At 44.2% G+C, this 24328-nt stretch overlaps 1 protein-coding gene across 1 annotated transcript in view; it reads right to left on the reverse strand.

Moving 5' to 3' along the window:
- The window catches only part of RFTN1 (raftlin, lipid raft linker 1), a 475198-nt gene that overhangs the window by 103278 nt on the left and 347592 nt on the right, over positions 1-24328 (reverse strand). The window contains exons 5-6 of the mRNA XM_040352954.1: positions 19428-19833; positions 14802-15005 (exon numbers count right to left, since the gene is read on the reverse strand). Coding sequence (XP_040208888.1) covers positions 14802-15005; positions 19428-19833 — 610 coding nt within the window. The remainder of the gene's footprint in view (positions 1-14801; positions 15006-19427; positions 19834-24328) is intronic.

Consider the following 24328-nt stretch of genomic DNA (forward strand, 5'->3'; position numbering starts at 1 on the left):
TACGAGGCCTAAGAGATTATTTCCCTTTGCCTGTTGGTTACTATGGCCATGAACATCCTAATTTCTCTCCCAATTTAAAGACCCAATGCAACATAAATACAAGGATTTGGCAATCTGGGGCTACCAAAAAGAGAGATAATGAGTTCTTTTAACAGTGGAAACATTTTTTATTGCAAATAGAGAATTTTCTAATTGCCAGACAACCTATATGCTACGGGTCAGGCTTCCATACTGAGAGAAAGATGCCAACTGTGCCCTTGGAGCAAGTCACGCAGCAGATGAAAGCAGGTCCCAGCACTACAAACGACAGGCAGCTATCTCTACAATAGCAAAACCTTCAAGGCAAACAGAAAATTCGAAATTAATGAAACTACATAAAATGCGTACAAAGAAAAACGTGAGGAGGAAAATATTATTCCCGCAGTTAAAAAAAGTAAAAAAAATATCATGATCAGACATGACTGCCTCGCACCATACGTCTGATCAAAATAAAAATCTTTGGGAGGTGAGTTTTACAGGGGTGTTCTCGCTTGGATGCAACATTTAATGTACCATGTAAAACCTGTCAGTAGCGCTACAAGCAAACACATGCTGCTTTTTCTGTCACAATCCCAAAATCAATTTTCAAGCTGCGAAGTGTAATGGTGCCACAATTCTGTCATACCGACTCAGACTTCTAACACTTATTACAGTCAATAATTTTTACTCATGTTTCTAATCTTATTTCCCCTGCATAGCACGGCTGGACCCCGCAGTATGAGAATAGACTGCAGCCGTGTTCCAGGCCTCTGTTTCTACACTTCTCTGCTTCGTTCTTATCTTTTTAAAGGCAAATTGCACCAAGCATTGTTTGTGTTGAAAATAACCCCAAAAAAGATGAAACACTCAAAAGACCCGAAATACTTTCTGTTGAAGAAACTTTTTTTTTAAGCCAGAAAACATTTCCATTTCTGATCCTCTGTGTGGTCACTCCTTGATGCAGAGCAAGCTTTTACCATCCCTGTCCCATTGCAGAGATTTCCCTTCACTTTCTGCCCCATAGCCAGACAGGAAGTGAGAGGAAATCTTCGCAAATTAAGGGCCTGCATTGCCCCCCCCCCCACCCTCAGAACTAGTGTCCCCACTCGAAAATTTCAGGGCTGGTCCTAAACATTTTTAAATTAGGGGGTGCACGAGTTTAGTCAGGCCTAGGGCAGCACAAAACATAAACACACTACTGCTAGCTACCCCTTGCTTCTTCATCTCTGGGCAATTACTGTATTTATTGGCGTATAACACTCACTTTTTTACCCTGAAAATAGAGGGTAAACTGTGCCCGTGTGTTATACGCAGGGGCTGTGGAAAGCTTTTTTCCTGAAAATTCCCTCTAAGGCCCCATACTCACGACCAAACATGTCTGCTGAAACTGGCCCGCGGACCAGTTTCAGCAGACATGTTTGGTCGTGTGTAGTTACGAGCGTACAGAATTTCACCGTACATTTGCCCGCCGGGCCGTTTTTCAGCAGACATTTATTTGCAAACTTGTTTTAAAACCGTCCGCTCAAATCCTGTCCGAACGGACATGTTTGGTGGTGAGTACACAAAACCAACGTACAAAAACCCCGCGCATGCTCAGACTAAATGAGGCCACGGGAGCGCTCGTTCAGGTAAAACTCACGTTTGTTTGGGATATGGCACATTCGTCAATAGAAAGATTAATTCTAGCAATAGAACACTGAAGCAAACCACACAATAAACAACGCTTGATGCCGTCGTTTTAGTCATTCTTCTCTTGCTATAAATAATCAGTTATTTAGCTCATGTTATTTCAGTTGTTCCATACTGAAAAGTGACATTTGTTAGCTGTGATGTAGTAATATTTTAGCAATCTTTTATTGGCCCGACGTATCATATTTTTAGTGGTCCTCCACATGTCTAATTTTTTGCTTTTAATGTTTAATGTTTATCTTTCCCACTTTATTTATGTGTTTATAGTTATGTCACCATTTAGAATATTTTAATAGGAAATAGTTTTGATTTTGCTTTTGTTTGTATATTTAACTGGATTATTTTGAAGGTTGTTTAAATTGTCTACCATGTTGGCACACCAAATGCCCCCCCCCCCCCATGAGTTAGTGAATATTTTAGATTAAACATTTTATTTGTTTGTAATGTTTGATGCCTAAAATAATACCCACAGTATTACAAACAATAGGCACGTTTTTAAAATCAACAAAAAGGCTTTTATTTTAGCAAATGATAAAAAGGAACAAAAACAGAATGGCAGCACTTGAACAGCTAGCAAAATACATGCAAACTTGCATTGTCAAACATGGTGAAGGCTAAACTAGCCAACCTCAGGAGGCACACAAACTAAAATCTGAAGCAGCAGCACATAACCAAAGGAACCCAAGCTGTGGTAGTCCAAACAAGATGCCATTTGTGGGGGATCAAATGGAAGGCAGGGCATCAACGTCTCCTCTTCCTTGCAACCTTCCTTCCAGGCTGCCTTACAGCGGGTCTTCCCTGGGCCCTTGCAGGTGGGGATGATGTGGCAGCAGGAGTATGATGTTCAGCAAGCCGGGCCGGGTCACATAGCCCAGTGTCTGGGGTCAGCAGCTCCCTCTGCATCCACCAAAGGGCCTGGTTGATGATGCCCTTGGCCAATTGCCTCTGCTCCTCCATGCCTTTATTCAGATCATGTGCCACGGAGGCACTGTAGGCCTCAGTGGGGTTGAGGGGGGCCCTCATGATGGCACTCGCCTCCTTAATCATTTGGAGGCTGGCTTCCTCCACTGCCCCCAATTTCTTCTTACGGCCTGGTGGCCTAATATAAAGGGGAGGAGCCTGGCTGGTGGTGCTTGTCCTGGGGAGCTGCTCAACGCCACTGGGCCCGGCCTCCTCCTGGCTGCCACTGACCCCTTCGGCCTGGCTGTCAGTGAGGAGAGGATCTGCCACCTCCTGGCTGGTCTCTTCTTCCTGTGTAAAAAAAAGGGACATGTTGTAATATATTTCGAAATATAATCACTCACATTTTCATGCTTGAATCTTATTTTTTGCCTTGAATTTAAACTTGAAAACAGACTCACCCTCTGACCCCTGCAGTTGTCATCCCTGACACCTATTTGTTTGCCCACGACTTTAGATTTTTACTTCCCAGCTTGTATTTTATTAACCAATATCAAGTCAAGAATCAAACAATAATTAATATTATTCCATAAATAGTTATGAAACTACTATACCTCATCATCGTAGAGGCGCAGATCTGCCTCTCTGTCAGCCAGGCCCTCTTCATCCGACTCTGCAGGGCTGTGGTGATCTGGGGAAGTCCCGCTGGGAGGTAGCGTGGAGGGAAGGTTGGGATTCAGACTTGACATTGATGGCCTGCCTTCCAGTTGATCCCGCAAAAATGACATCTGGTTGTAATACCACAGCTTGGGTTCCTTTGGTGGTCTTGCTGCTGCTCCAGATCTTAGCTGCTTTTGGTGAGCTTTGTATGCTCTCCTATATGTGCCCCTGAGGTTGGCAAGTTTATCCTTCACCATGTTGGCACTGCATTCTGGCACCCATGTCCTCATGTATGCTGCTAGCTGTTCAAGTGCTGCCGCTCGTACGTCCTTGTTATGGTAGGTGGGCTGCTTTGAATCCCACAGGATGGGCATTTCCCTAAATTTATCCAGCAAGTGCTGGATAATCTCTTGGGTCTGCAGGAGATCCATTGTTAAATGATGATTTATTGATTTTTATTCTAGATTGAAAAAATAAAAATAAACCAAAAACACAATTAAAAAAAGCCTCAGCATTTACATTGATAGAATATGTTGTTTAAAAAGTAGTACCTATATAGAAATACAAACACAGTGTCTCTTGTTTAGAAAATGCTGGCCAGCTCAGCCCCATTGGTTGGTTGTAGCTAACATTATTTTTATACATGCCGCCCCTTTGGTTACATTGCAGTAAATAATTGAAATCTAGAAACATACACAATTATTACAAATGACAGCATTCATCAAGGCACTATTGCATGTGTAGATATCCTGCCCCTCAGCATTGATTACATGAAAGAAACTTCATAATGACCTCTGTCCAACCAACACAGAACAATACTTGGCCTGATCTGAATACACCCTACATAATTGATAATGAGTCACAGCATTTTTGACCTCTCTATTTTGTGATGTCTACAAAAGCATTTGGGTATGAAAATCACATTCTGGTATCCAAGAGACATAATAGCTTAATAAAACTGTGCAACCAACAGACCAAACCCCCATCCCATGGCTCTACATTTTATAGGCCGCTGCTGATCCCATGTTTAAATTTCTTACCTGCCTCTCTCAAAATCCTCATTTGTTACGCTCGCTGAATTAACACGTAACCTACGTAATCACGTCAAGCGCCTTTTATCCACTCCGCGTATGTATGAAACGCCGCCCTCGTCACCTTTGCCATGCCCCTAATCAATTGAAAAAGTAAATATGGCGTTAACTGTGTAGGTTCTGGAATCGCGCGAATATTCTCCGCGTAACCTACGTCAATACGTTGTTGGCATTCGCGACACTCCGCATATGCAAGAATCCCCGCCCTCATCTCCGCCCCTGACAGGACATTTCCTCGTTTCCACGCCCATAATCTCTGTGGGAAGGAAAGATGGCGATGTCACACGAGCGGGCACGGAGCTCTCATGGCGCAAGTGAAGGGACAGAGGCAGGACCGTCCCGATCCAGGCCTAAAAGATATAAAGCCACTAATATGGCGTTTGAAGAAATGGTGGAGTTGGTTTACATCATGAGGAGGAAGGATTATGATGGTGAATGTGGGCCCTACAAAACACCGAACCGTAGAAAGTCACACATAATGGACAAGGTGGCAAGGAGAATGAGGAGAATGTTTGGTGTCACCAGGTCAAAGGAGCAACTCCGGAAGCGTTGGTCCGATTTAAAATTGAGGGAGCCACATCACATGAAGAAGATACTCAAAATTCTGCGTAAAAGTAAGTCCATATTATTTAAGGGGGGGGGGGAATGTCTGCAATAATGTGTTGACATGTAGTTTTTCACATCTGCCTCCTTGGCCTGCTTGTACTTTTGAACACGTGTAGATACTGTATTGTGTTTATGTAAAATAACAACCTTTACCAAATTTCGTGAAATAGTAAACACGCGTAATATGACATTGTTTTGCAAAAATGCGACGTTACTCCAGGAACAACACACCTGGACATGGCTGACTGGCCCCAAACTTGGTTTTCAAACATTGTTGAATAGCAAAATCACAGAAATTAAATTGAGTGAATGTGACAGGCAAACAAGATTCATTCTCCAAAATGCAAATAAAGCTGATGTTTTAACATCTGGAAATGCAAAGCACCTGTGTCTCAACAATCAAAGTATATTTATTTGGAGGGTCGACGAGAATTAATGTTTTGGGGGGACATCCATGTGTGTCACTTCTTTGCAAAAAAGGGGCAGGATCAGAGCTTGGCCTAGAACTACGCCAAAAATGGAGGATTGCTGAAAGAATAAACAAACAAAAATCATCAAAAATGTATCGTCTATGCAATGTGTGCGATTTATGATATCCAATATCTGTGTGCTGATGAGTATACCTTTTTTTTTTCCTTATTTCTTATAGGGGAAAGAAGACGCCAGCAATTGGAGGAGGCAGAGAGGGCCAGACACCCACAAAATCAAACACCTCCACATGTTGAGGAGGAGGAGGCTGTGGAAGGAAGAGAGGAGGCTGTGGAAGGAAGAGAGGAGGATGTGGAAGGAAGAGAGGAGGATGTGGAAGGAAGAGAGGAGGAAGACTTAACTCTGGATTTAGAATTCGGGGAAGATGAGGCGGAACTTGACGAAGCAGAATTTCGTGATTTTGAAGGGGTAGTGATGGATAAAGAAGGAGTTCTGGAAGAAGATGGAGGAGTCGTGGATGATGAGGGGGAGGTGGTGGAAGAAGGAGGAGTCGTGGAGGATGAGGCTGAGGTGGTGGAAGAAGGAGGAGTGATAGAAGATGAAGAAATTGGGGATGTGGAAATTATCAGGCCATCAGGTCAGTGTCACCCCAATATTAATAGGGCCAAACATATGCAGATAGGCCGGAAACTATTTACATATTTTGAATGCCAATTTGTTTGTTTTTAGGGGATGAAGATGGTGTAGCACATTTTTCACGTGCAAGTGCTTCTATAATTGTACAGCAAGTAATGGAGTGCAGCACGGAAATGGACAATATGCGGGAAAGGATGCTAGTCATGGAGCAGAATGTGCGAAATGTCATTTCAGAGTGTAGCACGGAAATGGACAACATGCGCCAAAGGATGCTAGTCATCGAACAGAATTACAAAAATATCATTGACATGATGGGCCGTGTCAAAGACTGAAACACAGAAGCCCATCCCCCGCCCATCCCCCGCCCACAAAACCCTTTTTAATTTTTGTACTTTATAATACGCCAAAATTTCTAAATGCACACACAGTGTGCCAATATGTGCTATCTGCCATCACAGACTATCTATTGTCTGTGCTTTGTGGGTACAAACCCCTCCTCGATCCTCAAGTAGTTGAGAGGAAGAAGGGTTTGCTCCCACAAAACACAGACATTGATCACCCATGATGTCAGATAGCACATGTGGCCATTTGTCTGTTTAACCAATGACATTTGGCGATTTTTCACTGAATGTGTGCATTTAGAAATTTTGGCGTGTTCCAGTGTGAAAGCACACCATCCATGACTGACTGCTGTTCTTTTTTTAAATTTTTGTTTGGTGTTGATCTTTTTTGGTTTGTAAATGTTTACAGTTTCAGATCACAAAACAAACAAGAAATCTCACCTAAAGAAATAAGTTAACGAATTTTCTTTAAAAACTAAAAAATCTTTTTGTTGTGTTAAAATCTTTTTTAAAAAATTATACACAAACAAATACAAAGCCAAAAAATGTTTTGTATAAAAACAATACCCAAACATTTCTAAATGTAAATAAATGTCTTCTAAAAAAATACAAAAAAAAAATAAAATACATTAAAAAATAACCCAAAAAAAATCTACATAAATGATTCTGGGTTATTGAAAACCAAACTAAATAATAACTTTAATTTTGAACCAAAGTATAAAAAAATTATGTTTAGAAGTGTGTGTATATATATATATATATATATATATATATATATATATATATATATATATATATATATATATATATATATATATATATATATATATATCTATATCTATCTCTAGAGATAGATATATAGGAGACAAGCCAAAAAATTCTGGCGTATAGTTTCAGTGAAATTATTCTTACATTGTGTTTCGATCAGTATTATTGCTAATCACTGTCAATAAAGACAAAAAACTAAATAATTCAAAGCCAATATTTTGTACAAAAAAATTGCAGGAAATGTTTTCAGCCAAAAAATACACATTTCTTGTTGAAAAATGACTAAAATAAAAAAAATTAATTGTGACATCAAAAGCAGAAAAATGAGTGGCTTCTTATTTCTAGACTGAATACCCAGTTAGTAGATGAGTGAATAATGTGCAAATGTGGTTAGTTAATACATCTGAGTAAGTAAATTTGGCACTAGAAGTGCACTATTTTTGGAGAGAACCTGGAAGACAGAAAAATAGAGAAAAAGCAGTAATGACAAACAACTGTATAAAGTCCAATGGTCAAATTATTTATTAGTTCTGAGAATATTCCTTTCTTTTGGGGGCCGAATTAGAAAGAAATATGATCTGGCATAGCAATGGCCCCCCGACCCATGAAGTACTCAACATATTTGTCGCGTACCTCACGAGCAGATTGGGGGGCCAAGCCAGCGCGACCAGTGTCCAGGCCAGGAATGTTCTCTGAGGGTAGTCCTGCCTCAGAGCCCATGGAGGCTAGGTACGTCGGGAGTGCCTGCGTAGAAAATTGTGCAAAATGCAGCAGGCAAATATAATGGTGTTCAATTTATATTCCGCCAAATGTATCGATGTCAGGAACAGGCGGAACCGGTTGCTGAGGATCCCAAAGGCATTCTCGACTACCCTCCGAGCCCTGGACAACCGAAAATTGAACACCTTCCTCTCTAAGGTGAGGGTCCTCTGGGGAAAAGGCCGCATTAGGTGAGGTCCAAGGCCGAAAGCCTCGTCCGCTAGGAACACAAACGGAAGTCCTTCCACATTATCTTCATCTGGTGGCAATGCCAGACCACCAGTTTGGAGACGATCATAGAAATCAGTCCGTGAGAACACTCCCCCATCTGACATCCGGCCGTTCTTCCCCACGTCCACATATAGAAACTCATACTGTGCCGACACCACCGCCATCAACACAATACTATGATAACCCTTGTAATTATAATAGTAGGACCCCGAGTGGGGTGGGGGCACAATGCGGACGTGTTTCCCATCTATTGCTCCACCGCAGTTAGGAAAATCCCACCGCTCGGCAAATTGGGAAGCCACAGACTGCCATTCCTGTGGTGTGGAGGGTAGCTGTGGGGACAAACAAAAAAAGAGATTTAGTACTTTGGCACATAAACATTGCAAACATAATCCTACAAGCATCCTTGTGCAACTTTACATTTTTAAAATAGCATTTTCAAATTATGAAGGGAGAATTTCGGGGCACAAATATATAGGCCCACTTAATTAATAAGAGACTCCCCAGCCCTCTGATGGGGACAAAAACACTTTGAAGGGGGGGTGGGGGGTGTTTAAACTGTTTTTCGAAAAAAAAAAAAAAAAAAAAAAAGTGGCAAGGTGGGGGTTGGCCCGAAGATAGCATGCTGGACAGGTTAATATTGGGTAAGATCCAAATATGCAGGTAGGCCAAAATAAAAAGAACATGTAAAAGCTGATATCAACATGCATAGGGAGAAAAGGGAACGTTAGTTAAACACACAGCATATCTGGGAAATAAAATAAAAAGTTAGTTTGCCACATTATTAAAGACACATTGTGAGGTTAAAATGAGGAAACTTACCTTCATATACTCCTCGTGCATAACTTTAATGATGGCAGCACACGTGTCCGGTATGATGACCCCAAGCGCCTGCGGAGAGATGCCTGTCGAGAACTTGAGGTCCTGCAGGCTCCTCCCAGTCGCCAGGTACCGCAACGTGGCAATAAGCCTCTGCTCGGCCGTGATGGCTTGGCGCATCACAGTGTCCTGCCTCATGATATAGGGGGACAGAAGATCCAGCAGACTGTTGAATACGGGGTCCGTCATGCGGAGAAAATTCCTATAGTCATTAGGATTATTCTCCTGGATTTCCCTAAGCAGAGGCATATGTGAGAACTGGTCACGCTGGCGCAACCAATTCTTGGTCCAGAAACGCCTCCGCCCCCTGTTTCTGGCCAAAGTACTGGAATAATGAACATATCCAGCAGCCATCCCATAAACAGCACCAACTCGCGAAAATTGACGCTGCTGCTCCATCATGGCTTCAAACCGGCCGGCTGGTCAGTCAAGAACACACTCCAACAGAAAGCACAATCAAATCCAGCGGGACCTGCAAAGAACGCACGACACACAGATACGAACGCACAGTACGAAACTGCAAAGCAGAACGAACTGCACGCCTGTACCCGAATGCCAACTACGTACCCACAAGCACACGCACTGAACGAGAAAATACTACCTGCTAAAGCCTGGAGACCGAGAAGCGCGAATCGGCTCTAACCAAACCTTCACTAACACGAGCAAAGCCGTAACTAGCAAAAGCGGAACAGAGGGCGTCGCCATTGACTTTGGCCTTTCCCTTTATAGTGACGTCAAACGTGGATTACGTGCACGCGTTCAGGTCCGCAGGGAAATATGGTCCGCTGCTGTGTACAAGCCAGCGGGCCAAATGAAAAAACAGCCTTGTACGCCGGAAACAGCCCGTCGGACATTTCGAGCGAACATGTTTGGTCGTGAGTACTCGGCCTTAAAGTTAGGGTGCGTGTTATACGACTGTGTGTGTTATATGCCGATAAATACGGTAGTTCCCTGAAGTAACTTAACTTTGTTGCCTGGGCAGTTTCAGCTGTCTAGAATCATCACGTACAATGCAGGATCAGCAGTCCTACATTGTACACAAGGACGGTGAGTGCCCTCCTACACTCTGGGAGCAGCAAAGAAGAGTTCTGACTGCCAGAGTGGTGAGGAAAAAGGAAAGTATTTGTACCTATCCCCCCCCCCAGCCAAAGTAGCATTTAACCCATGCAGTGCTTGGGGCCGCCACTACATGGGTACATTTTACAGAAGCCTAGAGAGTGGTTTTAAGGCCACTGGGTGAGCATAGCAGCCAGGCAACTAGCATTTCTGGAAAGAGATCCACAATGGTAGTCCCCTTATCTGGTCTCTCTGATGTGCAAGCAACTCCAATATTTGCACCCTCTCAAGGCTTCAAATATAAATAATGGCCCAGATTCTCAACCGAGATACGACAGGGTATCTCCAGATACGCCGTTGTATCTCTGCGTTGAGCCGTCGTATCTATGCACCTGATTCTTAGAATCAGTTACGCATAGATATCCATTAGATCCGACAGGCGTAAGTCTCTTACGCCGTCGGATCTAAACTGCATTTTTTTTTTGACCGCTAGGTGTCGCTTCCGTCGAATTCCGCGTCGAGTATGCAAATTAGCTAGATACGAGAATTCCCGAACGTACGCGCGGCCGATGCAGTAAAGTTACGACGTTTACATTAGGCTTTTCCCGGCGTATAGTTGCCCCTGCTATATGAGGCACAGCCAATGTTAAGTATGGCCGTCGTTCCCGCGTCGAAATTTGAAAAAGTTACGTCGCTTGTGTAACTCGTCCGTGAATGGGGCTGGACGTAATTTACGTCCACGTCAAGACCAATACGTCCTTGCGGCGTATTAGGAGCAATGCACACTGGGAGATTTCCACGGACGGCGCATGCGCCGTTCGTGAAAAACGTCAATCACGTCGGGTCACAGTAGATTAACATAAAACACGCCCCCCCCTTCCACATTTGAATTAGGCGGGCTTACGCCGGCCGATTTACGCTACGCCGCCGCAACTTACGGAGCAAGTGCTTTGAGAATACAGCACTTGCCCATGTAAGTTGCGGCGGCGTAACGTAAATCAGATACGTTACTCCGCCGCTAAGATACGCCAGTCTATGAGAATCTGGCCCAATAAACTTAGTAATGGGGCATATACCAAAAAAGGTGTGAACATCATGTCATAAACTATTCTGGATAAATGACACTTCAGAAGCACAAAATGAATGTTTTCTACAAATGAACAGCAGCTCCCCTTTAGGCTACAAGCAAAGGATTGGGTTAACATGATGAATTTCCATAATTCTATTGTTAGGTCCAGCACAATACCATAATCACTCTGATGATACCAAAAAGGGAACGTGCTATTATCATTTATATATATATTAAAAAAAAAAAAAGCAGCTGTGTGGAAATTATTCTGTCATCTGTGTATTTTGTCAAAAAAATGAAGAAATGCTGAATATATCTCTTGATTTGCAGCCCAGAGTATAAAAAAAATAAAAAAATCACAAAAACATAATAGCACATACAGAGAATAGAGAATGATTTGCTAAATGTCTTTTGCTATGCAGCATAAGCAAAATGATTCTTGAAAAATAAAAAAAGCAAAATCTATTCTATTCAGAAATTGGATATGTGTATGTTAATTTGGTGACACAATAAATCAGCACAGAGCATTAGAATGATTATTGTAACGTAATGTAGGACACAACGGCTGACTATAAAGAGCATCCACCAACACACAAAGAAATGAATATTAAATCTCTTTTTCTCCAGACATGACCGTGTGTCACCCCGCTGTGAATCCTTTGCCCATACGTACCGGGAACCTGGGAGACAAATGACACTCTCCCACTGTCTGCCTATTTATAAAACCAGCAACACTAGCTCTTGTATCCATATGGCAAAAATGTAATCAAAGCAGACAGCTTGCTCTGCCCAGATTTCTTGCTCAATAGGAACAGTCAATGTTAGCCTACAATGAAGATGTCAGGTCGTTTTAAAGGTTCAAACATTTCACAAATTTAAGTCTGAAGGAAAAGAAAATGGGCACACAGTCAAGTTTTTCCCATACTAACCAATCATCTTCAAAGTGGTAACTACCCAAAAACAAAAATGTTATATATTGCAGCTTACCAATCCTTAAAGCGGTAGTAAATCTCCCTGAAATTAAAATGAAGTGCCCCCCCTGCAGAGTTAAGTCATAATGTAATAGTATGGAAAGCATACTAGCACATTATGACACACCTGTAAAACGGATCCCTCCCGTGCAGCGCTGTCACGGATCCCTGGGGCTGCCATCTTCACCCGGTCTTCCTTCTGGGTTTGCGGGCCCTGGCTGTATGAATGGTCGAAGCCGCAGTGACGTCACTCCCGCAAATGCGCATGGGAACCCTTAGCTCCAGGACAGAGCTCTGAAGATTTGACACAGGCATGCGCCAGTGGGGTCACCGTCTCCTAAACAGTGCAAGTTTAAAGGGGTTGTAAAGGTTAATTTTTTTTTTTCTAAATAGGTTCCTTTTAGGCCTTGTACAGACGAGCAAACATGTGCGATGAAACCGGTCCGCCAGACCGTTTCCACCGTACATGTCTGCCCGGGGATTTCTGTATGATGGCTGTACTCACCATCATACAGAAATCCGCGCGTAAACAATACGCGGGGCGTGGCCACGCCGTCGCCGTGACGATGACGCGGCGACGTAGGCGGCCCTGCCAGTTCAATGCTTCCACGCATGCGTCAAAGTCATTCGACGCATGCGAGGGATGGCGGGCGCTCGGACATGTACGGTAGGTCTGTACAGACGACCGAACATGTCCGAGCAGACAGGATTCCAGCGGGAAAATATGGAAATTTGGAAATATTTGCCCGCTGGAAAAAGGCCCGGCGGGTAAATGTACGCTGGAATCCTGTCCGCTCGGGCCTACACACGACCGAACATGTCTGCTGAAACTGGTCCGCGGACCAGTTTCAGCAGACATGTTCGGTCATGTGTATGGGGCCTAAGCCAGTGCATTGTTGGTTCACTTACCTTTTCCTTTGATTTCGCTTCTAAATGTTTTTTTTCTTTGTTTTCTTTGTCTAAATTTCTCACTTCCCGTTCCTCCTCAGTAAGCTGTTCAGTAAGCTGTTCTGGCTGACTAAACCCCGCTTGGATGATGGTGTCAAGTTTACTGAGGAGAAACAGGAAGTGAGAAATTCAGACAAAGAAAAAAAACATTTAGAAGGGAAATTGAAGGAAAAGGTAAGTGAACCAACAATGCACTAGCTTAAAGGAACCTATTAGGAAAATAAAAAACAAACCTTTACAACCCCTTTAAGAGATTTTTACTGTACCTACAGGTAATTGAAGAAAAGGAAAATTGGTCGCACACCATGGAAGGAGGAACTTCTGTATTCTTCTGATCTTGAGGCGAATCCACCGCGGAGATCACTTTTATCTTAAAGAGAAGCGCACAGTGTTCCCGAAAATACCAGGGTTATGGTAGCTAAATGCTACCATAACCCCGGTATTTAGTGTCAATGTTCTGACATACGGGTACGTCGTTTTGCAGAAGTGGTTAACAATGCTGCTATCCAAAGGTGTATCTGTTGCTCCTTCATCCAGTGTAGGCACTCTAATACAGTATGTGTGTTATTGGCCAGATCACCAGGTAAAAATAGAGGGGAAAAAAATAAAAACGAATGCAGCCACCACACATCATAGGCCTCGTACACACGACCGTGTGTACGAGGCCTATACACGGTCGTGTAGAAACTTGGTGGCAGAGCTTTTTTGCCGAGGAAAACGGTCGTGTGTATGCTTTTCATCGAGAAAACTGTCGAGGAACTCGACGAGAAAAAAAAGAGAACAAGTTCTCTTTTTCCTCGACGGGAGTCTCAATTTCCTCGTCGTGTTCCTCATCGGGCTGGTTTTCGACGAGAAACACGTTCGTGTGTATGCTAAGAAATCCACGAATGCTCAGAATAAAGTATGAGACGGGAGCGCACCTTCGATAAAAGTAGAGTTGGTAATGGAGATAGCACATTTGTCACGCTGTAAGGCCGCGTACACACGGTCGGACAAAACCGATGAGAATGGACGGAGGTTCAGTTTCATCGGTCCAAACCGACCGTGTGTATAGCCCATCGGTCTGTTGTCCTTCGCTCCAAAATTTTAAAACATGCTTCAAAACCGAACCGATGGCCTGCTGCCCGATCGGGCCAAACCGATGGTTAGTACAGAAAGCATTGGTTCAAAACCCACGCATGCTCAGAATCAAGTCGACGCATGCTTGGAAGCATTGAACTTCGTTTTATTCAGCACGTTGTGTGTTGTATGTCACCGCGTTTGAGAACGAGGAGATTTGGTCTTGACAGTGTGTACGCAAAGAAAGCTTGTCAAGTTTCTCCACAAGCCTGACAAGGAACTCGTCGAGGAAAACGATGTTTCATTTACGACGAGTCGTGTGTACGAGGCCTAAGGGTTGTTAAGCTGCAAGATGTTCCAATTTTGGTTTTGGGTTTCAAGCCACTTTAATTTCTCTTCAGCAAGTTGTGATTTGAAGCTTGCCCCTTTATATAAATAACTCATAATTTGAGAAATACAGTACTGTTTCTTTGGTGTTACAATATGTGCTTGACTTTGCACTGACTTTATCAATGCAATTTATCCCCTGCTGTTTCCATAGTTAGTTAGGGATCCTGCAAAGTGAGAAAATACATACTTGAGTTTACAACTGGGATTCAACATCTTACTTCCTATCAGAAGACTATTATACAAATGAAAAACTTTGAAAAAAGCAAAAAAGGAAATATCTGGCAAATGCAAAATTCCATACCATTTACCATTCCGAGACAGAAGACGGCATTTACTAGTGAGCATCCTTTCCTGAAATGATCCGTCATGTGCTCCAACCAGTTGGCTTCCAGGCCATTGATGGTGCTCTTATCCTTGGAGATCTTCATTGGGATATTCACAGTATAATACTTTCTGTACCTCTGCTGCATTTTTGGCTTATTAAAAAGAGCCAAAATCTCAGTTTCTGGAAAACAAAAATGTAAGGTATGAATATAATTTTCATTGTTATGAATAACAGTTTACAGACTATGGGCCAGATCCACAAACGAATTACGCCGGCGTATCTATTCATACGCCGTGTAATTTCAAAGTTCCCGCGTCGTATCTTTGTTTTGTATCCACAAAACAAGATACCACGGAATGAAGGATCGATCCGACAGGCATACGTCTTAGTACGCCGTCGGATCGTAGGTGTATATTTACGTTGGCCGCTAGGTGGCGTTTCCGTCGAATTCCGCGTTGAGTATGCAAATTAGCTAGATACGGCGATCGACGAATGTACGTCCGGCCGGCGCATTTTTTTACGTCGTTTGCGTTCGGCTTTTTCCGGCGTATAGTTACCCCTGCTATATGAGGCGTATCCTATGTTAAGTATGGCCATCGTTCCCGCGTCAAATTTTAAAAATTATACGTCGTTTGCGTAAGTCGTCCGCGAATAGGGCTTTGCGTAGAATGACGTCACATTGGCTTCTTCCGGTTTAATTTCGAGCATGCACACTGGGATATCCCCACGGACGGCGCATGCGCAGTTGAAAAAAAACGTCATTTACGTTGGGTCAAGACGTATTTACATAAAACACGCCCCCATCACATCCATTTGAATGGCGCGCCCTTACGCCGCCAAAGATACACTACGCCGCCGTAACTTACGGCGCGCATTCTTTGAGGATTCAAATAAATAATAATTACGGCGGCGTAGTGTATCAGAGATACGCTACGCCCGACAGATATATGCGCCGATGTACGTGGATCTGGTCCTATAACTATACATTAAGCCTTTTAGGGCTGTAGCCACTTCACCTGCAAAGAACTTAGTGTAGGCGTATACCTGTGTGCAGGAAACAGGTCAGGCGGGGCCTACGTGCTGATGCCACACCGATGCGTCCACGTGTCTGCCATTGTAAGTCTGACCTATTTGTTTATCTTGTTTTAAAGTGCTGCAACATTTATCTATATATAATTTTAAGATTTTACAATAAAATACTACACTATACTATTATCTTTGGGCTCTTCATTTGGCGAGCTCTCTATGTGCAGTTTGTGGATTTCAGGAATAAGGGTCTTACGCTGCTAACAAGAAGTGAGGCATGCCCACTAAGGAATATTGGGCCAGATTCACGTAGAATTGCGGCGGCGTAACGTATCATAGATACGTTACACCGCCGCAAGTTTTCATCGCAAGTGCCTGATTCTCAAAGCACTTGCATGAAAACTTACGCCGGCAGCCTCCGGCGTAAGCCTGCGTAATTCAAAGGGGCGTGTGCCATTTAAATTAGGTGCGCTCCCGCGCCGGACCTACTGCGCATGCTCCGTTTTGAAATTCCCGCCGTGCTTTGCGCGAAGTGACGTCATTTTTTCGAACGGCGACGTGCGTAGCGTACTTTCGTATTCCCGGACGTCTTACGCAAGAACAAAACATTTTTACATTTCGACGCGGGAATGGCGGCCATACTTTATACAGCACATACGTGTGCTGTGTAAAGTTAGGGCACCTAAAACGACGACTAACTTTGCAACGGGAAACTAGACTAGGAGCGACGTAGCGAACGCGAAAAACCATCGTGGATCGCCGTAACTACTAATTTGCATACCCGACGCTGGTTTACGACGCGAACTCCCCCCAGCGGCGGCCAAGGTATTGCATCCTAAGATCCGACTGTGTAATTCAATTACACCTGTCGGATCGTAGGGCTAACTATGCGTAACTGATTCTATGAATCAGTCGCATAGTTAGAAAGACCCTAAAACAGAGATACGACGGCGTATCAGGAGATACGCCGTCGTATCTCTTTTGTGAATCTGGGCCATTGATTGAAGCCTGCTTTACCTCATTTCTGGTGTATTTTAGTGGAACCAGATCGGGGAATGGGGCTAAAAATCACAGAGGGGCCTGTTGCAGAAGGCTAGAAGGGCTGGTGTGGCAGGTGAAGACAGCACAGAGGGATCTGTTGGGGATGTGTGTGTGTGTGTCTGTGTGGGGGGTGTATGTGTGAAAAGAAAATAAGGACATGTTGTGGAGATGGGGGTAAACAGGTCTTTCTGGGGTCTCCACACAAACTCTTGCACACCAAGTCCCTTCACCTTAACCTCCACTCCTCTACAACAGGTTCCTTTGTTCTCCTATAGGAGAACAAAGGAACCTGTTGTAGAGGAGTGGAGGTTAAGGTGAAGGGACTTGGTGTGCAAGAGTTTGTGTGGAGAGCCCAGAAAGACCTGTTTTGGAGCAGAAAAACAGGGGGTATTAAAAGTATAGTGGAACTTGTTTTGGGGTGACTGAAAAAAAAAAGAACATAGTGGCTTTCTTTGTGTAGGTGGTTGTAGCCAAGAAAATGGCTGAAGAAAACCTGAGGCTAGAAAAGAGTAGAAGTAATGGCACCCATGGGAGAAGAAAGCAAAGGTGATATCACAAGTGGTTGAAGGAATGAGGGTTAAGAGGTACACAGATAAGGGGCAGCCCTATATGACGAGACACAGAGTTAGAGGGTAGTAAAGCAGAGTAATCAAGCAGAGAATTGGGCCAATATGGAAAACTTCCCTGCATACATATTTGCTGTATTTATAAAATGGAAAATGCTACAGACACCTGCCCTAAACGTGTTTGCCATTCATCATATTGATTTCAGAAATGATATGCCTTTGATTTCCATGAAGATTCTCCACACACCTTTACACTCAACAACATACAATAGTCATCCTGCAAATGAGAATTATAGCTTATATTTTTTATTTATATTAATGTCCCTCAATAACATGAATCTGCCAGATGAATGCCACCACATGCAGAAGATTCTAGGCAGGTGAATTTGTATATCCACCTTAACCACTAGACGTCCACGATATAGCCGAATGACGGCCACAGCGCGGACCCCAATTGCCAGGAGGCCGTCAATGGACATCATTCCCTTTGTGCACTCCACGCACGCCCCTGCAGGGCACGCATGGCGGGTGATCACAGATCCGAGGCCCCTTACCACGTGATCAGCTGTCAGCCAATGACAGTTGATCACGTGATGTAAATAAAAGCTCGGGAATCGATTTATTTTTCTCCTCACACTGACAGCGCAAGGAGAAAAATATCCGATCACCGGCTCATGTGCAAGGGACATCGGTCACAAAGAGGAAGGAGGCACATCTGCCTCATATGTGAAATCCATACCCCCTGCCATTGCCACCTGCCATTGTCCACAGTGCCCACTAGTGCTACCTATCAACGCCCACAAGTGCCACCTATCAATGCGCACCATTGGTGCCAATCAGTGCCTCATCAGTGCCACCTAGCAGTTGTGCCTATCAGCGTAACCTACCAGTGCCAATCAGTGCCCATTATTGCCACCCATCAGTGCCCATCACTGCCACCCATCAGTGCCCATCACTGCCACCTATGAGTGCCCATCACTGCCAGCTATCAGTGCCACCTATCAATGCCACCTGTTAGTGCCACTTCTCAGTACCCACCAGTGCCACCTATCAATGCCCTTCAGTGTCACCTCTCAGTGTCACCTCTCAGTGCCCACCAGTGCCACCTAGCAGTGCCCACCAGTGCTGCCTATCAGTACCCACCAGTGCCGCCTTATCAGTGCCCATCGGTGCCCATCAGTGCAGCCCATCGGTGCCCTTCAGTGCAGCCCATCAGTGACCATCAATGTAGCCTCATTAGCATACATCAATGAAGGAGAAAAATTACCTGTTTGCAAAATTTTATAACAAAATAAAAACCGCAGAGGTGATCAAATACCACCAAAAGTGTTGTATGACCGCGCAATTGTCATTCAAAATGCATCAGCGCTGAAAGCTGAAAATTGGTATGGGCAGGAGGGGGGTTTAAGTGCCCAGTAAGCAAGTGGTTAAACTAACCATACCAAAAAAATGATGTGGCAAATTGGATTGAATAAAGCTAAACTCACCCGCGATTGCCAAAGTATATGACTTTCTTACCTGCTTAGTATTCAAACTGTAATCAAACTGATTTGATGGAAAGTGCAATCATATAGGGTCCTGTGCATATAGTCGGATATGACCAATTTAATATGTAGGGGTAAATATATGGCGCCAAGATGGCTAGGAGGGTAGGACTGGGGTGTAAAATTCTGTCGGAGTCTATAAAAAAGACTCTTGTTACTTTTACAGATGACCGATGATATAGCCTTCCATATAATCCAGAACTAAAACTCAGGATCAGCTGATGGACCTGTCCATATAGGAATGTAACCAAATCTATGAAAGATCAGTCTGCCTGCTTGGTAGCAAAAACAAATTCAATTGCGTACTGCAATAACTTTTCAGGTGAGGTTACAGAAGCCTAGACGAAAAAGAACCGTTTAGCCTTCCTAGTCCCAAAAAGCGAACTGAAACCTACTATCTATTTCCTAATGACTTCTGTACTTACTTCTAATGCTGCAATTATCAGATGGCGTAGTCTCAGTTGTTATCTTGTCATGAACGAATACATCCTCATTTGAAACCTTGAAATTGAGCTCTTCCAATTGATCTCCTTTATTTGGAGCTGTAGACTCCACTTTTTGCTGCTCAATAAAATCCAGCCCATCGACTGCTTTGGACTGTTCATCATTTTCCGTCTTCTTTGCTGGTGAAGTGCTTCCATTAGTGCAATCTGACTTCTTATCAGCTGAAGTATTATCTTCTGTATCGCTGCATGCTTTATTGATGGATGGGAATTCAGGAGCACTTGTTTGACTCAGGCTATCAGATGGGCTGTAGGGCAGGTCTTTTGCAAAGTAGTATCCTTGTACTATCCCCGCAAACTTTGATCCCTGACTGGCTGCATCCTCGATCTGCAAAACAAAGCCAAAGATTTAATACAGAGCAATTTAATAGTATATATAAAAAAAATTATATACGAATCCCTTAGAAAAATAAAAGAAGCAATATAATTTTTATCAGCTGAGGTTGGGGCAAATGCTTTAAGTTCCACCCTAAATATGGGTATTTGCAGCTATATGTGCTTTGTTTTGTTTGTTTTTGTTTTCTTTAGTACTATGTAAAATACTTTAATAAAAACAATAAAAAAAAAAAAATATGGGTATTTGCTTAGAATAAGGCCTCGTACACACGACCGGATCTATCCGCGGATCAGTTCCAGCAGACAAATCCGGTCGTCTGTACGGCCTAGCGGATATTTATCCGCGGAGATTCGTCCGGCCGATCGATTTCAAGCGGATAGAAATTTCTTAGCATGCTAAGAAATCTATCCGCTTGAATCGTGTCCAGCGGATTGATCCGGTCGTCTGTACAGACTCACCGGAACAATCCGTCCGCTCCCCTCCCTCGCATGCGTCGTAATGATTCCACGCATGCGTGGAAGTACTTACTTACCTTCCAGCGTCGCACACGTCGCCGCGTCATTGTCGCGGCGACGGCGTGACACGTCACCGCGGATGTATTTCCCCGCGGATTTTGATCCGATGGTGTGTACAAGCCATCGGATCAAAATCCGGAGGAGGAATCTCCGCTGGAAACGGTCCGGCGGACCGTTTCCAGCGGAGATCCCCTCGTCTGTACGAGGCCTAAAGCTTTATAAGCTCTTGAGCCCCGTACACACGGTCGAACATGTCCGCTGAAACTGGTCCGCGGTGTACGGCCTAGCGGACAGGTTTCAAGCGGACAAAAGTTTCTTAGCAAGCTAAGAAACATGTCCTCTGGAAACATGTCCGTCGGACATGTCCAATGGTTAGTACACCTAATCGGACATGTCCGCTGGTTATGACGTGTAACCAGCGTCCCGAAATCCTGCGCATGCGTCGAATTGATTCGACGCATGCGTGGAAGCATTGCACTTCCGTGTTTGAGAATGTTGGTGTCTTCTACGTCACCGCGTTCTCTGTCCGTGGACAGGCATGCTTTTTAATACACAAGAGACATGAAATTAAAGTGATTGCATCTGTCTGTTCGCACTGTACACTGAGCTAAGATGAACGAATTTCCGCATGTGTGTGGGAGTGATAGAATTTTGGCCTGGTCAACTAGAACAGCCAAAGCTCAGAACCCAGAAGAAAACTAGCCAAAGATGTCAGTGGCCATCAGGGTGCTACTGGACTCTGTATCATGGGCGTGAAGGTGAGTATAGTTCTGCTTCATGAGTACATTGCAGTCTTGAGATGCATCCAGGGACCACAGTCCACCTACTCATTTTCTCAGTTTTACATTCAGGTTTTGCTGCAGAATACTCCTCAATTTAATTTCCATTTGCTGATAATCTGAGAACCCCTAGTTATGATGCAGAAAAAACTATCCCTAAGCAAATCCAATGCAGATGCTGTCACTTGAAGAACATTTCATGTAAAAAAAAAAAGTTAAAGCAAAAAAGTTTCCTATAGTATCCAATCATATTGAAAAAACCCTGGAATTTTGAATAGAATTGCGTTAACTAATGTGAATGGGCCCGGACAGTTATTCAGGTTAAAGTAAGCTAGTAATGTCAGGAATTACCAGGAGCCCCAACAAGTGATAATAGGATTTTTATAATATGAAAATTCAAACAACTACATGCACCCTATACTGACCTAAGATTACCATATTTTCAAGTCCTTGCTGACGAAGGCTACTTTTAAACCACACCCACAAAATCCAACCCCCATTTTTAGGCCCCTTTCACACGGACGGTTAGAATGGTGCTTTTAGCTGTGGATTCTACCGGAGCTAGAAGCACACAATGACACTTTCCTATGACACCCTTCACACACTGCGTTTAGCTGCGGTTTCGTTACCTGCAGTTTGGTGCGAATAGAAAAAATAGAATTGACTGCGTCCAGGTGCGATTTGGCGCAGCACATAACCGCAGGTAATAGCAGTGCACTGTGTCAGCTGCGTTTGGTATGAATCTTGAGGGGGAACTCCACGCCAAATTTTAAATAAAAAAACGGCATGGGTTCCCCCTCCAAGCACATACCAGGCCCTTAGGTCTGCTGTGGATTTTAAGGGGAACCCCGTACGCTGAAAAAACTGCATGGGGGTCCCCCAAAATCCATACCAGATCCTTATCCGAGCACGCAACCCGGTCGGTCAGGAAAGGGGGTGGGGACGAGTGAGCACCCCCCCTCCTGAACCGTACCAGGCCGCATGCCCTCAACATGGGAGGGTGGGTGCTTTGGGGTAGGGGGGCGCCCTGCTGCCCCCCCCACCCCAAAGGACCATGTCCCCATGTTGATGGGGACAAGGGCCTCTTCCCGACAACCCTGGCCGTTGGTTGTTGGGGTTTGCGGGCGGGGAGCTTACCGGAATCCGGGAGCCCCCTTTAATAAGGGGGCCGCCAGATCCCGGCCCCCCACCCTAGGTGAATGAGTATGGGGTACATCGTACCCCTACCCATTCACCTGGAGGAAAAAAATGTAAAAAAAAACACACTACACAGGTTTTAAAAGTCATTTATTAGGCAGCTTCGGGGGTCTTCTTCTGACTTCGGGGTCTCTTTTTCTGCTCTCCAGTGCCTTCTTCCTTCTGCCGGGCTTCTCCACTATCTTCTTGCAGCTCTTTTACTAGCGGGGGCCCGATCGGAAGAAGACCCCCAGAGCTGCCTAATAAATGACTTTTAAAACCTGTGTAGTGTGTGTTTTTTTTTCTTCCAGGTGAATGGGTAGGGGTACGATGTACCCCATACTCATTCACCTAGGGTGGGGTGCCGGGATCTAGGGGCCCCCTTTAATAATGATTATTAAAGGGGTCTCCTGGATTCCGATAAGCTCCCCGCCCACAAACCCCAACAATCAACGTCCAGGGATGTCGGGAAGAGGCCCTTGTCTCCATCAACACCCCCCTGCCCCAAAGCACCCACCCCCCATGTTGAGGGCATGCGGCCTGGTACGGTTCAGGAGGGGGGGTGCATGCTTGGATAAGGGTCTGGTATGGATTCCCCTTAAAATCTATAGCAGACCTAAGGGCCAGGTATGCACTTGGAGGGGAACCCATGTCGTTTTTTTATTTAATATCGTGCCGCTGTTAAACGCAACTAATCGCACTGTACAAATGCAGCTGATCGCTGTGCCTGGAGTCTTGAATTTCAGCAGAAAATAAACATGCTTTTAACTGCAGCAGAACAGCCGTCTGTGTGAAAGGGGCCTTAACCTGAGCAGTGTGCAATGGCTCAGGGACACGCTATCTCTTGCGTAGTTACCAACAATTAAAAATAGTTAGGAGGAAGGCCTTGAAGGTATCAAGAAGAAAAATATGACCCGTGCCACCTGCTGAACATTTGGAGGCATGGCCAATAAAGTGGGTGACACTTAACAGTGTGTGGTCTGTATTGTGGGAGTGAAATTAGCCCCAGCATTGGTGTCATTGGAAGTAACAGTAACTCAGTACTCACTGACTTGTCACTAGTAAACACAGAAGCCGGTAGAGGAGCTTTTCTGCACTACTTGCTTTCTCTGCTGGCTTCTGTGTTTACCAGTGACACCAGTAACACAGGAAAAAACATGTTCACTCTTCCCCATTATCAGACATGCCTAAAAAACTACTCTTTACCAGACGCACAGCCATTAATTTTTAATGGCACCCCTACGCATGAGAAACCTCAACACCATGCAATTCAGTGCAATGTGTTTTTACAGAGGGGTCAGAAATTTAGGGAAGACTGTTGAATGCACTTGTGCACGCACAGATGTGAACCATGGCTAAGGGATATAAAAAGATGTTTTGGTTATAAATTCATTTTTTCTGTGTGATGATAAATTCATTTCCTCTGCCTTTGATCCAATCATCCACTAAAACTACATATTGAAATGATTTAAATGGTATGTAATCACTAACAATAAACTTTATTTCTTTGTTCCTGTTTGGCTTGTTGAATATAGCATTAAAAGTTTTCTGTTATATTTGCTTGACAAGTGCAAAAAGGTTTCAGTTGATCCTGCCAGAAATCTTGTGAGCTGATAACTTCTTGTGCCTTTGCTGCATTGAAACTTTAGGAGGTTGCCCAGGTGGACTACAACCTCTTCTCCCTTAAATTTTGGGGATGAGGTGGTGCATTGGGGGAGAGGTTAGTATTCTGTAGTCATGTTCTAGGATGACCTCCCAGGTGACATCTTGCGTTGTGATCCTAGAACAGGAAACGTCTTAGGCCCTGTACACACGGTCGGACCAAACCGATGAGAATGAACCGAAGTTCAGTTTCATCGGACCAAACCGACCGTGTGTATAGGCCATCGGTCTGTTTTCCTTCGGTCCAAAATTTTAAAACATGCTTCAAAACCGAACCGATAGACTGCTGCCCCATCGGACCAAACCGATGGTTAGTACAGAAAAGCATCGGTTCAAAACCCGCGCATGCTCAGA

This window comes from Rana temporaria, chromosome 5 (genome assembly GCF_905171775.1).
Source record: "Rana temporaria chromosome 5, aRanTem1.1, whole genome shotgun sequence".
In the NCBI taxonomy this organism is placed as follows: Eukaryota; Metazoa; Chordata; class Amphibia; order Anura; family Ranidae; genus Rana; species Rana temporaria.